At 38.3% G+C, this 18,861-nt stretch overlaps 1 protein-coding gene across 10 annotated transcripts in view; it reads right to left on the bottom strand.

Annotated features, from left to right (window-relative positions):
• GRIA4 (glutamate ionotropic receptor AMPA type subunit 4) overlaps nucleotides 1–18,861 on the bottom strand; it is a 668,265-nt gene that overhangs the window by 421,066 nt on the left and 228,338 nt on the right. For all 10 annotated transcript variants that reach the window (XM_027979123.3, XM_060399629.1, XM_027979122.3 and 7 more), the window contains one exon: nucleotides 4,507–4,746. In XM_027979123.3, coding sequence (XP_027834924.1) covers nucleotides 4,507–4,746 — 240 coding nt within the window. The remainder of the gene's footprint in view (nucleotides 1–4,506; nucleotides 4,747–18,861) is intronic.

Raw genomic sequence — 18,861 nt, forward strand, 5'->3', positions numbered from 1 at the left:
CATAATTTTAAGCACCGTATCTAAGAGGAGTTAAACTGGGCTTGTGATCCTAAAATCATCAAATGAGTATAATAATTTCAAAGGGAGGGGGAATTATTCTTGTCCTTTGCAAGTGCTTGAGTAAGACCTAGAATACTGATAAAAATGTTAATATCATGGCAGAGTGAACCAACTGAATATAAGAAACATGTTATTTTTATTCATGTAATTGCCACCTGGAATAAAGGTGTGTATTTGGAAGTTAGGTTGAGTTACTATGTGTTTGTGTGTACTCAGTCACTCAGTCATGTCCAACTCTGTATCTCATGGACTGTAGCCTGACAGGCTCCTCTGTTCATGGGATTATCTAAACAAGAATACTGGAGTGCAAAGCTATTTCCTCTTCCAGGGGATCTTCCAGACCCAGGATCAAACCCACGTCTCCTGCAGCTTATGCAGTGGCAGGCAGATTCTTTACCATTTGAACCACCTTGGAAGCACTGAGTTACTATAACAGAATGCAGTTCAAATGACTAGCTATTCATCCCAAAGTAAGTTACCGGAGAGAAACTAGAGATTCTAGAGAGTGACTTGCATCAGTTGGTTAGAAGTAAACCAGTTCAATTATTGAGTGGTGACAAAAAAAAAAAAAAAAAGAGGCATTTTGTTCAGCAAGCTAATAAGTACGTTAATGGTTTCAAGTTGCTTATTAGAAGAAATAGTGCTTGTACCATGATGAATTTAATCCTTTGAATGCGGATATTTAGCCAGGAAAAAGAAGCTTTAAATAACCAAGTATTATCTGCTTCCATTAGAGTGATCTCATGGTAAAAAAAAGGGAGGTGGTTTAAGATTGGAACATCTGAATTGTTATGCAGAAGTGAGTATCCTAAAAAGTATAAACAGGTGCAAAAACAAAGCACAATTTTTATATTTATTTATTTATTAATTGAAGGATAGTTGATTTACAATGTTGTGTTCTCCGGTGGCTCAGTGGTAAAGAATCCACCTGCCAATGCAGGAGACACGGGAGATGTAAGTTCAATTCCTGGGTTGGAAAGATCCCCTGGAAAAGGAAACAGTAATCCATTCCAACATTCCTGCTGGGATAAATCCCATGTAGCCTAGTGGGCTATAGTCCATGGGGCCACAAACAGTCAGACAGGACTGAGTGACTGAGAAGTCACGTTGGTTTCTGCCATACAATAACACAAATCAGACATAAGAGATGTGAGTTTGATTCCTGGGTGGGGAAGATCCCCTGGAAAAAAGAATGGCTACCCATGCCAGTATTCTTGTTTGGAGAATTCCATAGACAGAGAAGCCTGGTGGGTTCCAGTTCAGGGGGTCGTAAAGAGTTGGACAGGACTGAGTCACTAACACTTTCACTTTCAGTACTGTTTTAATCCTTATTGGGTGGGGAGGTTGATGCATGAATGCCTAGAACCCTCTCTTTGCCAGAGACTGGTTTTCACAAGGCAAAGAAAGAAGCAAGACAGTTCCTCATGGTATTTCACAGAGTAACTTCTGCCCTTAACAGCAAACTTAGCTGTGTCATAACAAACCACAGAAAGAGCCATCTCATCCATATTCCAGTATGTATTTCTTAACATCATGATTCAGCTTTTAAACACCTAAAATCAAATTACCAACTCCATTAGATCTTAGAAAAAGCAAGGAAATTCTAGAAAAACATCTGCTTCATTGACTATGTAGAAGCCTTTGACTGTGTGGATCTAAACAAACTGTGGACAGTTCTTTAAGAGATGGGAATATCAGGTGACCTTACCTTTCTCCTGAGAAACCTGTCTGCAGGTCAAGGAGCAACAGTTAGAATCAGACATAGAACAACAAGCTGGTTCAAAATTGGGAAAGGAGAATGACAAGGCTGTATAGGGTCACCCTGCTTATTTAACTTATATGCAGAGTACATCATATGAAATGCTAGGCTGAATGAATGACAAGTTGGAATCAAGAATGCTGGGAGAAATATCAGCAACGTGAAATACGCAGATGACACCACTCCAATGGCAGAAAGTGAAGAGGAACTAAAGAGCCTCTTGATGAGTGTGAAATAGCAGAGTGAAAAACCTTCTTAAAGCTCAGTATTCAAAAAGCAAGATCATGACATCCAGTCCCATCACTTCATGGCAAATAAATGGGGTAAATGTGGAAACAGTGACATATTTTAGTTTCTTGGACGCCAAAATCACTGCAGAAGGTGACTTGCAGCCAAAAAGTTAAAAGACACTTGCTTTTTGGAGGAAAAGCTATGTCAAACTTAAACAGTGTATTAAAAATTAGATACATCACTTTTTTTTGACAAAGGTCCCTATAAGTCAAAGCTATGGTTTTTCCAGTAGTCATGTACAGATGTGAGAAGTTGGACCATAAAGATGACCATAAAGAGTGCTTAAGAATTGATCCTTCCAAACTGAGGTGCTGGAGAAGACTCTTGAGAGTTCCTTGGACTGCAAGGAGATCAAACCAGTCAATCCTAAAGGAAACCAACCTTGAATATTCATTGGAAGAACTGATACTGAGGCTGAAGCTCTAGTACTTTGGCCACCTGATACAAAGAGCTGACTCGTTGGAAAAGACCCTGATGCTGGGAAAGATTGAGGGTAGGAGGAGAAGGGGGTGACAGAGGATCAGAAAGTTGGGTGGCATCACTGACTCAATGCACATGAATTTGAGCACTCTTGGAGATAGTGGAGGACAGGGAAGCCTGGTATGCTGCAGTCCATGGGGTCTCAAAGTCCAACACGACTTGATGACTGAACAGCAACCACAGTTTAACCTTCTCTTCCCCTAGTGAAAGGCATCTTGGTTGCTTCTAAGTTGTGGCTATTATGAATAAAACTGTTATAAACATCTGTGTGAAGATTTTTCTATGATTTGGATGAAAATATTAAGGATCATGGCTGCTGGATCATATAGTAGGAATAAATTCAATTTTGTAAGGAATCGTCAAATTGTCTTCTACAGTAGCTATACCACTTTGTGTTCCCACCAACAATGAAGGAGAGTTCTTGTTTCTCCATGTCCTAATCATCGTTTGATGTTGTCAGCGATCTGAATTTTGGCCATTCTGATAGATATATAGTAGTATCTCATCGTTGTTTTAATTTGCATTATGATTCCATTTTCAGTGTCTTTTTGCTTAAGGATAATTCTAAATATTAGAAATGAACAGAGTGGTAATTTTTTTAGTGTGTAATTCATCTTCTAGGATGCTTTGAATTGCCAGTTATTGGAAAATGACATCATGAAATATAGATATGCTCCCAAATTTCCAAGTGAGAATTAACGTATGCTACAATACTGAAGAAAATACACTGATGATATTAAATTTTCTGAGCTTGTTTCCAAGTGGTAAATTTACCAAGAATGCCAATTTAAACAAAGGGCTATCATTGGTGTGTAAATTAAATATCATTAAATATGCAAATTTTAATGAGAAATGAGTTCATTTAATGAATTTTCATCTCTGAATATAAGATTCTGAATATTTGGAATTTGAAGATAATTATATATTACATGACTTATTTTGCTTGCTTATTATTTTTGCATTTATTTTAAATTCATTGTACAGATAGACTTACTCAAGCATGTTCCTAAAATGTTGCCTGGTTGAACTTTTACTATAACTTCTTTGCTCATAAATCTTATGCTTTAAGAAAAAACGACTGGACAAATCCCTACAGGTGCTTCCTTGATGTTTGTTTTGAAACATAATATATTGCTATGATTTTGGTCACCAAATAAAGAGCAAAACTGAGCAAAAATTGGAATTCTTTAAGATATATCTCCAAATAAAGTAAAAATATTTCAACATTGTACAAAATTGTATGTATTGAAATAAATTAAAAAATATATAAATTTATTTATTTTAATTGGAGGCTAATTACTTTACAATATTGTATTGGTTTTGCCATACATCAACATGAATCCACCACGGGTGTACACCTGTTCCCCATTCAATGTTATCTATCTTATTTATCCAATACAAGGATCATATTGTATCACTTATTAATCTATATAGACATATAGAAAAAGATAAAGTGAAAGGTTGCCAGCAAGCAGAGGCCTTACCACCAAATCTTTATTCTCATTGTCATGACCCCTCAATTACACATTTAACCCAACCTGATACTGTTTTAAAATCTTCTGAAATATTAAGGGATATGCATTTGAGGTAAAAAAACATTTATTTTATGACTGCACTTGAAATATCATCATGGAAATTAAAATATATATATATATATGTATATATATATATATATATTTCAACTTCAACTAAGTAACAGAGTAGATATTGCATGAGTGACCTTGTGAATTTGAAGTTCATTTAATTAGAAAATTTTCCCCAGAGTCAAGATAAAAACAGTAAGAATTCGTATTGACCATTTTCTCATTTAAGCCATATTAGGGATCAAAATATATTGCTAAGTCACACAAGTGATACAAAGCCATTTAAACTGAAAATTAGAGTTTTACTTATGTAAATGTGGAATTTCAACTTACCCCTGTCTGTGTCATACAGGAATACAAAACAGTTCCATTCATAGTGATCCAGCAGACTTAAGAGGGCTCCTCTTAAGGAAGGCCTTAACTGCAGCACAAACTGGCTCTCCCCCTCAGTAGGAAAACTTGGTGTGATGAGGGAGATATGCAAGGCGCTGCAGAATGAGGTCAAGGTATGTACTGACCTCTTATCATAGAGTCCAAAAATGGCAAATACTCCTCTGGAATACTGGGAACAGACTAAAACAGAAGAAGAAGAAGAAAAAAAACTGTTAGCACACTTTAAAATTGTTGACTCCACATCTACAATTTATGAAAAAAACTTCTAAATCATTGATATGTCAGGAATATAATGTGAGGAAAGAGAAAAAGTGAAGTGTGCAATCAGTCATATAAATAATTAATGAACTCTTGAGGCTGTACTTAGTGCCCTACAGTGAATGAGATAACAAGAGGTTTACTCAAGAAACCAATTTAAATTAAGGAAAATTTGACTAAAATCAAATAATATATAGCTCTCCATGATAATGTGACAAATCCTATGCTAGAAATTTTTAAGTATGGCAAATCCCAATTTTCTCTGTATGTTTTATTATATGCAAAAATATGATATTATAGTTAAAAATATCTGATTATTAATTAGAGGAGCATTTCAATTACAGGGACGTGATGCTGGAGACCTACAGGAACCTGCTGTCTGTGGTCTATTCATCGGAGAAGGCAATGGCACCTCACTCCAGTACCCTTGCCTGGAAGATCCCATGGACGGAGGAGCCTGGTGGGCTGCAGTCCATGGGGTCTCTAAGAGTCGGACAGGACTGAGTGACTTCACTTTCACTTTTAACTTTCATGCATTGGAAAAGGTAATGGCAACCCACTCCAGTGTTCTTGCCTAGAGAATCCCAGGGACGGGGGAGCCTGGTGGGCTGCAGTCTATGGGGTCACACAGAGTCGGACAAGACTGAAGCAGCTTAGCAGCAGTAGCAGTAGCAGCAGTGGTATCCTTCTTAAACTATATGCATTTATTTGTCTTTTCTATTTTGAATTAGATTGCTTTTGCTACTTAGTCTAAATTATTACATTTTTTTTTTTCTTTAGCAAGGTAGGTTTCAGTTTTTACCACAACTTTAGAGTTCTCTTGATTTACATTTGAAAACAAGAGGTTATTCTATCTGAAAAGTCACTATTGTGCTATCCTAGAAGGTTAGTGGAATTGTGGCCAGTTGTGTAGTTTCTGTGCATGTGCATGCTTAGCCGCTCAGTCGTGTGTGACCGCATCGACTGCCGTCCACCAGGGCTCCTCTTTCCATGGGGATTCTCCAGGCAAGAATACTGGAGTGGGTTGCCATGCTCTCCTCCAGGGGATCTTCCTAACCCAGGGATAGAATCTAGGTCTACCCACACTATAGGCAGATTCTTTAACCATCTGAGACACCAGGGAAGCCCAAGAATACTGGAGTAGGTAGCCTATCCCTTCTCCAGGGGATCTTCCTAACCCAGGAATAGGACCGGGGTCTCTGCATTGCAGGCAGATTCTTCACTAGCTGAGCTACTGTGTAGCTTCTAGCTGGAAGCAATTCTCAAACCCAATGGAACCAAGTTTTCCTGAAGTATTTAAAAGAACTTCAGGTAAATAAGTGCACAGGCTCGTCTTGACCTTTCTTTCCCATGCTCTCAGTTGTCACAAGGACAAGAACACCAATTCATAAAGAGAAAAAAACCCAAAAAACCAAAAAACTTTTCTCAAGATTCTTGCAAAATCATATTCTGATCCCTCTTTTGATATGACTGCTTTCAAACTTGGATGACTTTTAAATTAAAATTTAATGGATACAGACCTGCATTAAAGGATACTCTTTTTTATATATACAGTAAATCAAGAATGTTTGAATTCCAAATTCTTACAGTTAATCACATATAGCTAAAGGCCTATTTCTTCTGGGTTCATATAGCTAGCTTAAGAACTTTTTAAGTTATAGAAAGATTTACTTACAGATTTAACTGATAAATTCATTAAGAAGCCTAGAATGTTGGATAGTGGGATAATTCCTTGTGAAATATAAGAAACTTGCAGTAATAGGCTCTTGAAAAAAAATAGCAATCCTGATAACATTTGTATCTATGTTCTATATCTGGGATTTAGGAAATTATGAAGAATAATTATATAAGATAAATTAATAAAATCTGGAAATGTTTCTTTTATTCTTTTCTATTGTGTGTCTTGAAATTGGGCATGGAGTCTAAGAGATTTAATTAAATCAGAAGAGGGTAGCAATTAAAAGTGCTATTGATTTTCTTTAGATGATGTTCTCCAAGAGATACATGCATGTTCCACAAAAATTAAAGCCCAACTAAGGGACCACAGTCTATGCTCATCCAAATAAGACTAGATAGAACTGACATTGGGCAAAGGAGAAGCCCAGACAAGACAGTAGGAGGGGTGCAATTGTGTTTAAAATCACATCACAGACCCACCAGTGACTCTCAGAGGGTGCAAACAATTTGTTCTGTGCAACAGGACCCAGGAAATGGAGAAGTGACATAAACAAGAGACTGAGCCAGATCTGCCTTTGAGTATATGAGTATCTTCTGTGGAGGCACAGTTCAGCAGTGACATGCCAGGGGACAGGGGCTTGGCTGCAGCAGTACTTGGGTGTAATCTCAAAAACAACAGAATGATCTCTGTTCATTTTCAAGGCAAATTATTCAATATCACAGTTTACATGTCTATGCCCCAAAACATTAATGAACAGGAGCTGAAGTCGAATGGTTTTATGAAGATATACAGGACCTTCCAGAAATAACACCCAAAACAGATGTCCTTTTCATCATAGGGACCACAGTGTAAAAGTAGGAAGTCAAGAGATACCTGGAGTGACAGGCAAGTTTGGTCTTAGAGTGAAAAATGAAGCAGGGCAAAAGCTAATGGACTTTTGCCAAGAGAATACCTTGGACTGGTCATAACAAACCCCCTCTTCCAACAACACAAGAGCTGACTCTGCATAAGGACAACACCAAATGGTCGGTACTGAAATCAGATTGACTATATTCTTTGCAGTTGAAGAAGGAGAAGCTCTATACAGTCAGAAAAAAAAAATTCAGATGTTTATTGTGGCTCAAATCATGAACTTCTTATTGCAAAATTCAGACTTAAATTTAAGAAAGTAGGGGAACTTAATAGGCCATCCAGGTATGACCTAAATCAAATCCCATATGATTATACAGTGAAAGTGACAAATAGATTCAAGGGATTAGATCTGATAGATGGAGTGCCTGAAGATTTATGGATAGAGGTTCATAACATTGTACAGAAGGTGGTGATTAAAGCCATCCCCAAGAAAAAGAAATGCAAAAAGACAAAATGGTTGTCTGAGGAGGCCTTACAAATAGCTGGAAAAAAAAAAAAAGAGAGAGAGAGAGAGAGAAGTGAAAGACAGAGGAGAAATGGAAAGATATAACCATCTGAATGCAGAGTTCCAAAGAAAAGGAAGGAGAGATAAGAAAGTCTTCCTACATGATAAATGCAAAGAAATAGAGGGAAAAAATAGAATAGGAAAGACTAGAGAGGTTTTCAAGAAAATTAGAGATACCAAGGGAATATTTAAAGCAAGATGGGTACAATAAAGGACAGAAACGGTATGGACCTAACAGAAGTAGAAGATATTAAGAAGAGGTGTCAAGGATACACAGAAGAGCTATGCAGAAAAGATCATAAAGACCATATAATCATGATAGTGTGATCACTCACCTAGAGCCAGATATTTTGGAGTGTGAAGTCAAGTGGGCCTTAGGAAGCATCACTACAAAAAAAGCTGGTGGAGGTTATTGAATTCCAGCTGAGCTATTTAAATCCTAAAAGGATGATGCTGTGAATGTGCTGCGTTCAGTATGCCAGGGAATTTGGAAAACTCAGCACTGGCCACAGGACAGAAACAGGTCAGTTTTCACTCCAGTCCCAAAGAAGGGCAATGTCAAAGAATGTTCAGACTACCGCACAACTGCTCTCATTTCATATGCTAGCAAAGTAATGCTCAAAATTCTTCTAGCTAGGCTTCAACAGTGTGTGAACTGAAAACTTTCGTATGTTCAAGGTGCATTTAGAAAAGGCAGAGTAACCAGAGTCCAAATTTCCAATATCAGTTGGATCATAGAAAAGTCAAGAGAATTCCAGGAAAACATTTATTTCTATTTCATTGACTACACTAAAGCCTTTGACTGTGTAGATCACAACAGACTGTGGACAAATGTTAAAGAAATGGGAATATCAGGCAACTTTACCTACCTCCTGAGAAACCTGTACTCAGGTTAAGAAGCAACAGTTAGAACTGGACATGGAACAACAGACTGGTTCCAAATTGGGAAAGGAGTATGCCAAGGCTGTATATTGTCACTCTGGTTATTTAACTTATATGAAGAGTATATCATGTAAAATTCTGGGCTGGATGAAGCACAAGCTGGAATCAAGATTGCATGGAGAAATATCAGTAACCTCAGATATGAATATGACACCACTCTTATGGCAGAAAGCAAAGGAGAACTAAAGAGCATCTTGATGAAGGTGAAAGAGGAGAGTTAAAATGTCTGGCTTAAAACTCAACATTCAAAAAACTAAGATCATGACATCCGGTCCCATCACTTCATGGGAAATAGATGGGAAAACAATGGAAACAATTAGAGACTGTATTTTCTTGGGCTCCAAAATCACTGCAGATGGTGACTGCAGCCATGAATTTAAAGGACACTTGCTCCTTGAAAAAAAAGTTGTGACAAATCTAGACAGTATATTGAAAAGCAAAGACATTACTTTGCAGCAAAGGTCCATCTAGTCAAGGCTATGTTTTTTCCAGAAATCATGTATGGACGTGAGAGTTCGACCACAAAGAAAGCTGAGCACCTAGAATTGATGCTTTTGAACTGTGGTTGAAGACTCTTGAGAGTACCTTGGACTGCATGGAGATCAATCCTAAAGGAAATCAGTCCTGAATACTCACTCAATGGAAGTACTGATGCTGAAACTGAAGCTCCAGTGCTTTGGCCACGTGATGTGAAGTGTTGACTCATTAGAAAAGACCCTAATGCTGGGAAAGATAGAAGACAGGAGTAGCAGTGGATGACAGAGGGTGAGATGGTTGGATGGTATCACTGATTCCATGGGCATGAGTTTGAGCAAGCTCCAGGAGATAGTGAAGGACAGGGAAGCCTGGCATGCTGTAGTCTGTGGGGTTGCAAATAGTCAGGCATGATTGAGCAACTGAACAACCGCAACAATGAGTATATAAAATGTCAAGGATCATATGAGATAAGGTATATAAGACTGGACTTCCCAGGTGGCTCAGTGGTAAAGAATCCACCTGCCAATGCAGGAAACGCAAGAGATGTGGACAAGTTGATCCTTGTGTCGAAAAGATCCCCTGGAGTAGAAAATTGTAAGCTCAAGAGCCACAACTACTTAGCCCATGTGCCAAAAATTCTGGGCCCATGTGCCCTAGAGTCCCTGCTTTGCAACAAGAGAAGACAACGAAATGAAAAGTTCCTGCTTACCACAACTAGAGAAAAGCCCATATACAGCAACAAAGACCCAGCATAGCCAAAAATAATAAATAAATCCATAATTTAAAAAAACACTGACCAAAGCTACCTTGAAAAATCATGTATTTTTATTGCTTTTCTCAAATATTTACATCCTTTATTGTCTCAAATATTATGTAAACATGTTTTAATACCCCCTCCATAATCTTTTTGCTTTTGCATATTTAGTGAAACCTTACCACTGTTGTTTCCCCTTATTTTTGCAGGGGAAAAAAAAAAGACAATCCTGGTTAATGTGAGAAAAACACATCTAAATGTGAAAATGTTTAAAAAATTTCTTCCTTTTGTCTGAAGTAAAACAATTTCATAATCTTCAAAAAAACAGAAAGAAAGAAAATTGTAATCCACTCCAGTATTCTTTCTCTGAACAATCTATGGACAGAGAAGCCTGGTGGTCCACAGTGCATGAGTTCTCAAAGAGTCGAACAGGACTGAGCAAATGAGCATGCATGTAAGTCTATCATCTTATGAGTATATATGAGGCAATTAGTAACTGGCTGATCTTATGAACACAAATTTTCTATATTTGTGTTGTAGTGTTTAGTATGAGCACAAAAGGATTAGAGAGTAAAATACCAGAGTTCATCAAAAACCACGTATTCAGATTCTGCATAACAAATACCAATTATTTTCATGAATGTTTGCATTAGGGTTTATAAAGAAATTCTACCAAGAAAGAATATTCAATTCTAATCTGTATTCATTAGGAACTAGAATTTGATTAATTGAGTAGATTCACTAACCTAGAAAGCTTGTTCTGACAAAATAACTCGCTATAATTTTCCTGGAAGTTATGAGAAACATCATAGCTTAACATGGATATTTTCAATTTGAACTCTATAAAGTTCTTTAATTTAAAACACCTAATAAAAGTGTTGCTGGACTGGACCTTAACCTCATGAAAGTTCCACCAAAATTTGGATATATTTATGTAAGTATTAATAATTTGGCATATAGCTTGGAGTTACTAAGTAAATTTCTTATTTCATACTTTCCTGTTCCTTTGATTTTCATGTAAAATCAAGTGGATTTTTCATGCAAGTTGGCCCACTCTCAATTTTTATGTACTAAGTAATCCAGTAATCTGGTTCAATTAATTTTTATTATACACTTTACCGAAAAAAAATGTTGAAGAGATTTGGAACTCAAATCTAAGATACTGGCTTTCACTTTGGTGCTAAAAATTATACTTTTGCATCAATTCATAAAATTTCATAAAAATATTATATATCTATATTATTTATTCACCCTAGAGTGAACACTTAGTTTGTTTCCTTACATTGGCCACTGTATAATAAGCATGTACAAATGCTGCAGTTAACATGGCTGTGTAGATATCTCTTTGAGATAGTGATTTCATTCCCTTCAGATATACACCCAAAAGTGACATTAATGAATCATATGGTCGTACTATTTTAATTTTTGAAAATGCCTCTATGCTGTTATCTATAGTGGCTATACCAATTTGTATCCTCCCTGCCCCCCACAAAGTCTGAGTGTTCCTTTTTCTCCACATCTTCTATAGTTTTACTTTTTACACAATTATCATTTGTCTTATTGATAATAGCCATTCTAACAGGTATGAAGTGATATCACATTGTGCTTTTGATTTGCATTTCCCAGATTGATTGATTTCTCTAATGTTGAGCATATTTTCATGTATCAATTTGTCTTTAGAGAAATGCCTATTCAAGTCTTTTATTTTTATTTTTTCTAAAATATATTTTACAATGTTGTGTTGGTTTCTGCCATACAGCAACACAAAGTATACATACGTATACCTACATGTACATCATAAGTATACATACATCCTTCCTTCCAAAGCCTCCCTTCCCTTCCCCCATCTCATTGCTCCAGGTCATCACAGAGTGCCAGATTGGACTCCCTGTGCTACACAGCAGCTTCTCAACAGCTATCCATCTTATACATAATAGTGTATATATGTTGACGCTCCTTTCTTTTCTCTCTCACTCTCTCTCTCTCTCTCTTTTTTTTTTTTTTTTTTTTTGCTTTTCCACACTCCACAACTTGTGGGATCCCAGTTTACAGTGCAGAAATCATTCCTGAGCCCCTGAGGTGGTAGTACTGAATCCAAACTGCTGGAGTGACAAAGTATGTCAGGACCCTGGGAATAGTAATCTGAGTGAGATATCCTAGAGGTTCACATCTTAACACAAAGACTCAGCTCTACCCAACTGCCTGCAAATCCCACTCCTAGAAACCTCAGGCCAAACAACTATTAAGACAGAAACACAATCCTACCTATCCAAAAAAACGAAGGGACGAAAGTATATGTTACAGATGGAGGAGCAAGGTAAAAAATTCTAAGACGGAATTAGTGAAAAGAAAACAGGCAACCTATCTGAAAAAGAACTGAGAGCAATGACAGTACAGACATTTCAAGATATCAAAAAAGAAGGGAGAAAATACAATAAATAGGTGAAAGGATAGGACACCTTCAAGTTGAATTTAGTGACCTGTGATCTTGAATGATCTTGAATGTCCCAATCTTGTCCTTGATCTGGGAAATTTTCAATCATTATTTTTTAAGTAAGTTTTCAGTTCCTATTTTCTTCTCTTCTTCCAGAAATCCCATAATTCATAGACTGTTTATCTTATGGTATCTCATAAGTCTTATAGGTTTTCTTCATTTTCTTTCTTTCCTCCTTTTTTAAAAATGTTAGTCCAATTGGATATTTACAAGTAGTGTGTCTTCAGGCTCACTGATTCTTCCTCTTGTTGGTTGAGCTTGCTGTTGAAACTTTCTATTGAGTCCTCCAGTGAGTCATGATATTTTCTGAGCTCCAAGGTTCCTATTTAGTTCTTTTTATATTTTCTATTTCTACTTTTGTTTTTGAACTCATTTCTTGGTATTGCTTTCCTGAATTCTTTAAATTGCTTATCTGTCTCCTCCTGTGGTTGAGAACCCTTAGAAAATTATTTTGCATTCTTTGTCAGGCAATTCATGGATCATCATTTTCTTGTGGTCAATTACTGGATATTTACTGTGTTCCTTTTGTGCTGTCATGTTTCCCTCATCAGCTCAGGCAGCTGGGGTCTATGACATTGAAAACTGCATGGTCCTTAGTAATAGCTGTGGGGGTGATTGCACAGTGGCCACTAAGGTTACTGGGGTTCTCACAGCATCTTCAGATCCAGTAGCAAGGGTCAAGGGAAGGTGACAGTGGTGACTAGAACCAACGGCGTTCATATCCTTGGCTGGCTGCATAAGCACATACAGTAGTGAGAGCTGAGTCTGGAAGCAGGATCCAGAGCTAGCTGCAAGAACACTAGCAGTTTTGGAAGCCCAGGTTGTTCGCATGTAGTCATGTGACAGCATGGGCTAACTGCAAGTGCATGCGTGATGGGGTGGCAGCTGGTGATGGGAATCAGGGCAAGGATTGTGCAGGTTGTTGGACAAGCTGTCCTACTAGGACAAGCTGTAGGTAACCAACTGCAGTGCAGGCCAGTGAGAAAGGTCAGGGCCAGATCTGAGCCCACAGCAGGAATTGGGACCTTGGCTTTTGGTGGACACTTATATGGCTATAGGAGCTAATAATGGGTGTGAACACAGCAGTGGGAGTTGGCTATAGGGATCCAGGCTGGCATCCTGCATGCATGTAACTGCACAGGCTGGGTCTGAATGCTAGTACAGATCTTGGGGTTGGCAAAAGAGGAAGAAAGAAAGCAGCAAGGGAATCAAGCAACTGGCATCTGTTAATGTGAAAATGTGCAGGACAAAAATTTCAGCCATGAAATATACAGGGACTCTGTGATGGTTGTTCTAATTGGTTTCGTCAGCAGAGAAATCTGCTTGGGTCTGCTGTAGACTAGCTTTCTGGGGTCTAGTGACAAAAGTTGTGCTGGTCTGCAAAGTCTTTAAGGGCTGTTGAGATCCTTAGTCATGAAGCCTACTGTGATCCTGTAACAAACAGGCTCCTGGAACCCAGGTCATCTATGCACATGACTATTATTGGTAACCCCTTCCCTTCTTCATTATTCCTAGATGTTTCAGTATCTCTGGTCTCTGGATATGGCAAATCCACAGTGGGTACTTTGTGCAGTTCCCTAAAAGACTGGGGAAACTGATCACTCACCCTGCTCTTCTTTACCAGACCAAGAGAACTCTTTCAGGTTGGGAGCCCCCTTTGGGCACTGAGCAGGGATGATGGAGAGAAAATGAAATTTTTCCTCCTATCATTTTTGTGTGGCTACTAAGATTTTTGCTCTGTGGTGTTTCTGAAGTTCCTGAGCTTTCTAAGAGTTATTTTCGTTTGAGGACAACTGCCTTAATTATTGTTTTCTGTGGGAAGACAGAAGCTTGGGTCGGCTACACTGCCGCCTTGGTTGTTAAATTCTAAATTTAATAAATAAATCCATATTCCATCTGAACAACACAAAGATATTTAAGCATTTTATCCTAGAAACTGTGTTCTTGTCATACATTTTATTATTCAATATTGTAGTTCCTCATGTGTTTAAACATTTTAAACATATCATAGACTCTATCTCATATTTCTGAAACCCTTGGTAATTTAACACTTCTTTGCTGTATATTGTCAGCCTGCTTATTTAACTTCTATGCAGAGTACATCATGAGAAACGCTGGGCTGGAAGAAGCACAAGCAGGAATCAAGATGCCGGGAGAAATATCAATAACCTCAGATATGCAGATGACACCATCCTTATGGCAGAAAGTGAAGAGGAACTAAAAAGCCTCTTGATGAAAGTGAAAATGGAGAGTAAGCAAGTTGGCTTAAAGCTCAACATTCAGAAAACGAAGATCATGGCATCTGGTCCCATCACTTCATGGGAAATAGATGGGGAAACAGTGGAAACAGTGTCAGACTTTCTTTTCTTGGGCTCCAAAATCACTGCAGATGGTGATTGCAGCCATGAAATTAAAAGACTTTTACTCTTTGGAAGAAAAGTTATGATCAACCTAGATAGCATATTCAAAAGCAGAGATGTTACTTTGCCAACAAAGCTCCATCTAGTCAAGGCTATAGTTTTTCCAGTGGTCATGTATGGATGTGAGAGTTGGACTGTGAAGAAAGCTGAGTGCCGAAGAATTGATGCTTTTGAAGTGTGGTGTTGGAGAAGACTCTTGCGAGTCCCTTGGACTGCAAGGAGATCCAACCAGTCCATTCTGAAGGAGATCAGCCCTGGATTTTTTTGGAGGGAATGATGCTGAAGCTGGAACTCCAATACATTGGCCACCTCATGCGAAGAGTTGACTCATTGGAAAAGACTCTGATGCTGGGAGGGATTGGGGACAGGAGGAGAAGGGGACGACAGAGGATGAGATGGCTGGATGGCATCACTAACTCGAAGGATGTGAGTCTGAGTGAACTCTGGGAGTTGGTGATGGACAGGGAGGCCTGGCGTGCTGTGATTCATGGGATCACAAAGAGTCAGACACGACTGAGAGACTGAACTGAACTGAACTTTGTGGATTCTAATGCTTGCTCAAGGTGAGTTGTCAACTTTCTAGTTACATAGTTTTGTATACTGAGCTCATTTTAGTAAAGTCTGTTTGTGAGAATTTACAGAAACCAGCTTCAGAGAAACATTTCTCCAAAGCGAATTTGCCATTACTCTGCCAAGCACAATAGCAACCCACTCCAGTATTCTTGCCTGGAGAATCCCACGGATGGAGGAGCCTGGTAGGTTACAGTCCACGGGGTCGCAAAGAGTCAGACACGACTGAGCGACTTCACTCACTCACTTCATTCACTGCCAAGCACGTCAGTGCATTTGTACTTTTGGTGGCCATAGTGGTGCTGTTGCACGTGTATGTGCATGTGTTATGTGCAATATCCATGAATTTCTCAGTTTCTGGACTCTTAGAAAATTCAGAGTGCATAACTTTGTATAGGAATTCTACATGAGAGCAGGAAATTGTATAAAAATTCTCATGGGAGACCATCATTATGATTATTTTTGTCTAAAGAGCTCTTGCAAGCCACTAAAAATATGTACTTTCCCTAAAGCCTAGTTTATTTTTTTATTTTATTATTTATTTATTTATTTATTTTTAATTTTAAAATCTTTAATTCTTACATGCGTTCCCAAACATGACCCCCCCCCCCACCTCCCTCCCCACAACATCTCTCTGGGTCATCCCAATGCACCAGCCCCAAGCATGCTGCACCCTACGTCAGACACGGACTGGCGATTCAATTCTTACATGATAGTATACATGTTAGAATTCCCATTCTCCCAAATCATCCCACCCTCTCCCTCTCCCTCTGAGTCCAAAAGTCCATTATACACATCTGTGTCTTTTTTCCTGTCTTGCATACAGGGTCGTCATTGCCATCTTCCTAAATTCCATATATATGTGTTAGTATACTGTATTGGTGTTTTTCTTTCTGGCTTACTTCACTCTGTATAATTGGCTCCAGTTTCATCCATCTCATCAGAACTGATTCAAATGAATTCTTTTTAACGGCTGAGTAATACTCCATTGTGTATATGTACCACATGGTAGTCTTAACTCCAACTTCATGCCATTTGTTGGCAATGTCTTTAAAATAATGTTCTCATTCAGACATTACATTAAAATCTTCTCAAGGAAAGCTCCACAGCCCACTCTTGTTTTAAATTATTATTGCTTTTAGTTCCCCAATTCTGTCTTTCAGATATAAGCCTGCAAAGTCAATATACATTTGAAATATCTAATACTTTTAATTGTTTTTTATTTAATTAATTTATTTTTGTTTGGAGGATAATTGCTTTACTTTTACTCATCCATGTTTTTGATGATCCAGCAGATATTTGCAATTTGTTCTCTGGTTCCTCTACCTTTTATAAATCCAGCTTGAACATCTGGAAGTTCATGATTCACGTGCTGTTGAAGCATGACTTGGAGAATTTTGAGCATTACTTTACTCGCGTGTAAGATGAGAACAATTGTGTGGTAATTTGAGCATTATTTGGCACTGACTTTCTTTGGGATTGGAATGAAAAGTGACCTTTTCCAGTCCTGTGGCCACTGCTGAGTTTTCCAAATTTGCTGAAGTATTGAGTGCAGCACTTTCACAGCATCATCTTTCAGGATTTGAAATAGCTCAACTGGAATGCCATCACCTCAGCTAGCTTTGTTCGCAGTGATGCTTCCTAAGGCCCACTTGACTTCGCATTCCAGAATGCCTGGCTCTAGGTAAGCGATCACACCATTGTGATTATCTGGGTCAACAAGATTTTTTTTTTTTTTGGTACATTTCCTCTGTGTATTCTTGCTGCCTCTTCTTAATAGAGTTCTAGAATAAAACATCTATTTATGCTTTATTGACTATGCCAAAGGCCTTTGACTGTGTGGATCACAATTAACTGCACAAAATTCTTCAAGAGATGGAAATAAGAGACTAGTTGACCTGCCTTTTGAGAAATCTGTATGCAGGTAAGGAAGCAACAGTTAGAACTGGACATGGAAGAACAGACTGGTTCCAAATAGGAAAAAGAATATTTCAAGGCTGTATATTGTCAACCTGGTTATTTAACTTATATGCAGGATACATCATGAGGAACGCTGTGCTGGATGAAGCACAAGCTGGGATCAAGATTGCCAGGAGAAATATCAACAACCTTAGGTATGCAGATGACACCACTATTATGGCAGAAAGTGAAGAACTAAAGAGCCACTCGATGAAAGTGTAAGAGGAGAGTGAACAAGTTGGCTTAAAGCTCAACATTCAGAAAACTAAGATCATGGCATCTGGCCCCATCATTTCAGGGGAAATAAATGGGGAAACAGTGACAGACTTTATTATTCTGGGCTCCAAAATCACTGCAGGTGGTGACTCCAGCAATGATATTAAGACACTTTCTCCTTGAAAGAAAAGCTATGACCAACCTGCACAGAATATTAAAAAGCAGACTCTGAGGGAGAGGGAGAGGGTGGGATGATTAGGGAGAATGGCATTGAAACATATATACTATCTCGTAAGAAACGAATTCCCAGTCTAGGTTCAATACAGGATATTTGGGGCTGGTGCATGGGGATGATCCAGAGAGATGATATGGGGTGGGAGATGGGAGGGGGGTTCAGGATTGGGAACTCATGTACACCAGTGGTGGATCCATGTCAATGTATGGCAAAACCAATACTGTATTTTAAAGGGAAATAAAGTAAAACTAATAAATAAATAAATAAATAAATAAATAAAATATTAACTATATCATATTAATATTATATAAAAATTTTTTTAAAAAAAAAGCAGGGACATTACTTTGCCAGCAAAGGTGCATCTAGTTAAGGCTATTGTTTTCCCAGTAGTCATGTATGGATGTGAGTGTTGGAGTATAAAGAAAGCTGAGTGCCAAACAATTGATGCTTTTGAACTGTGGTATTGGAGAAGACTCTTGAGAGTCCCTTGGACTGCAAGGAGATCCAACTAGTCCCTACTAAAGGACATCAGTCATCAGTGTTCAGGACTGATGTGGAAGCTGAAACTCCAATATTTGGCCATCTGATGTGAAGGGCTGACTCAAGTCTGGGAAAGATTGAAGGCTGGAGGAGAAGGGGACAACAGAGGATGAGATGGTTGGATGGCATCACCGACTCAATGGAGATGAATTTGGGCAAACTCTGGGAGTTGGTGATGGACAAGGAGGCCTGGCATGCTCCAGTCTATGGGGTCAAAGAGTCGGACACGACTGAGTGACTGAACTGAGCTGAACTGTTTTACAATATTTTGTTGGTTTCTTCCATGAAACAGCATGAATCAACTATAATGTATCCCCTCCTTCTTTATCCTTCTT

Source organism: Ovis aries, chromosome 15, assembly GCF_016772045.2.
Source record: "Ovis aries strain OAR_USU_Benz2616 breed Rambouillet chromosome 15, ARS-UI_Ramb_v3.0, whole genome shotgun sequence".
Lineage (NCBI taxonomy): Eukaryota > Metazoa > Chordata > Mammalia > Artiodactyla > Bovidae > Ovis > Ovis aries.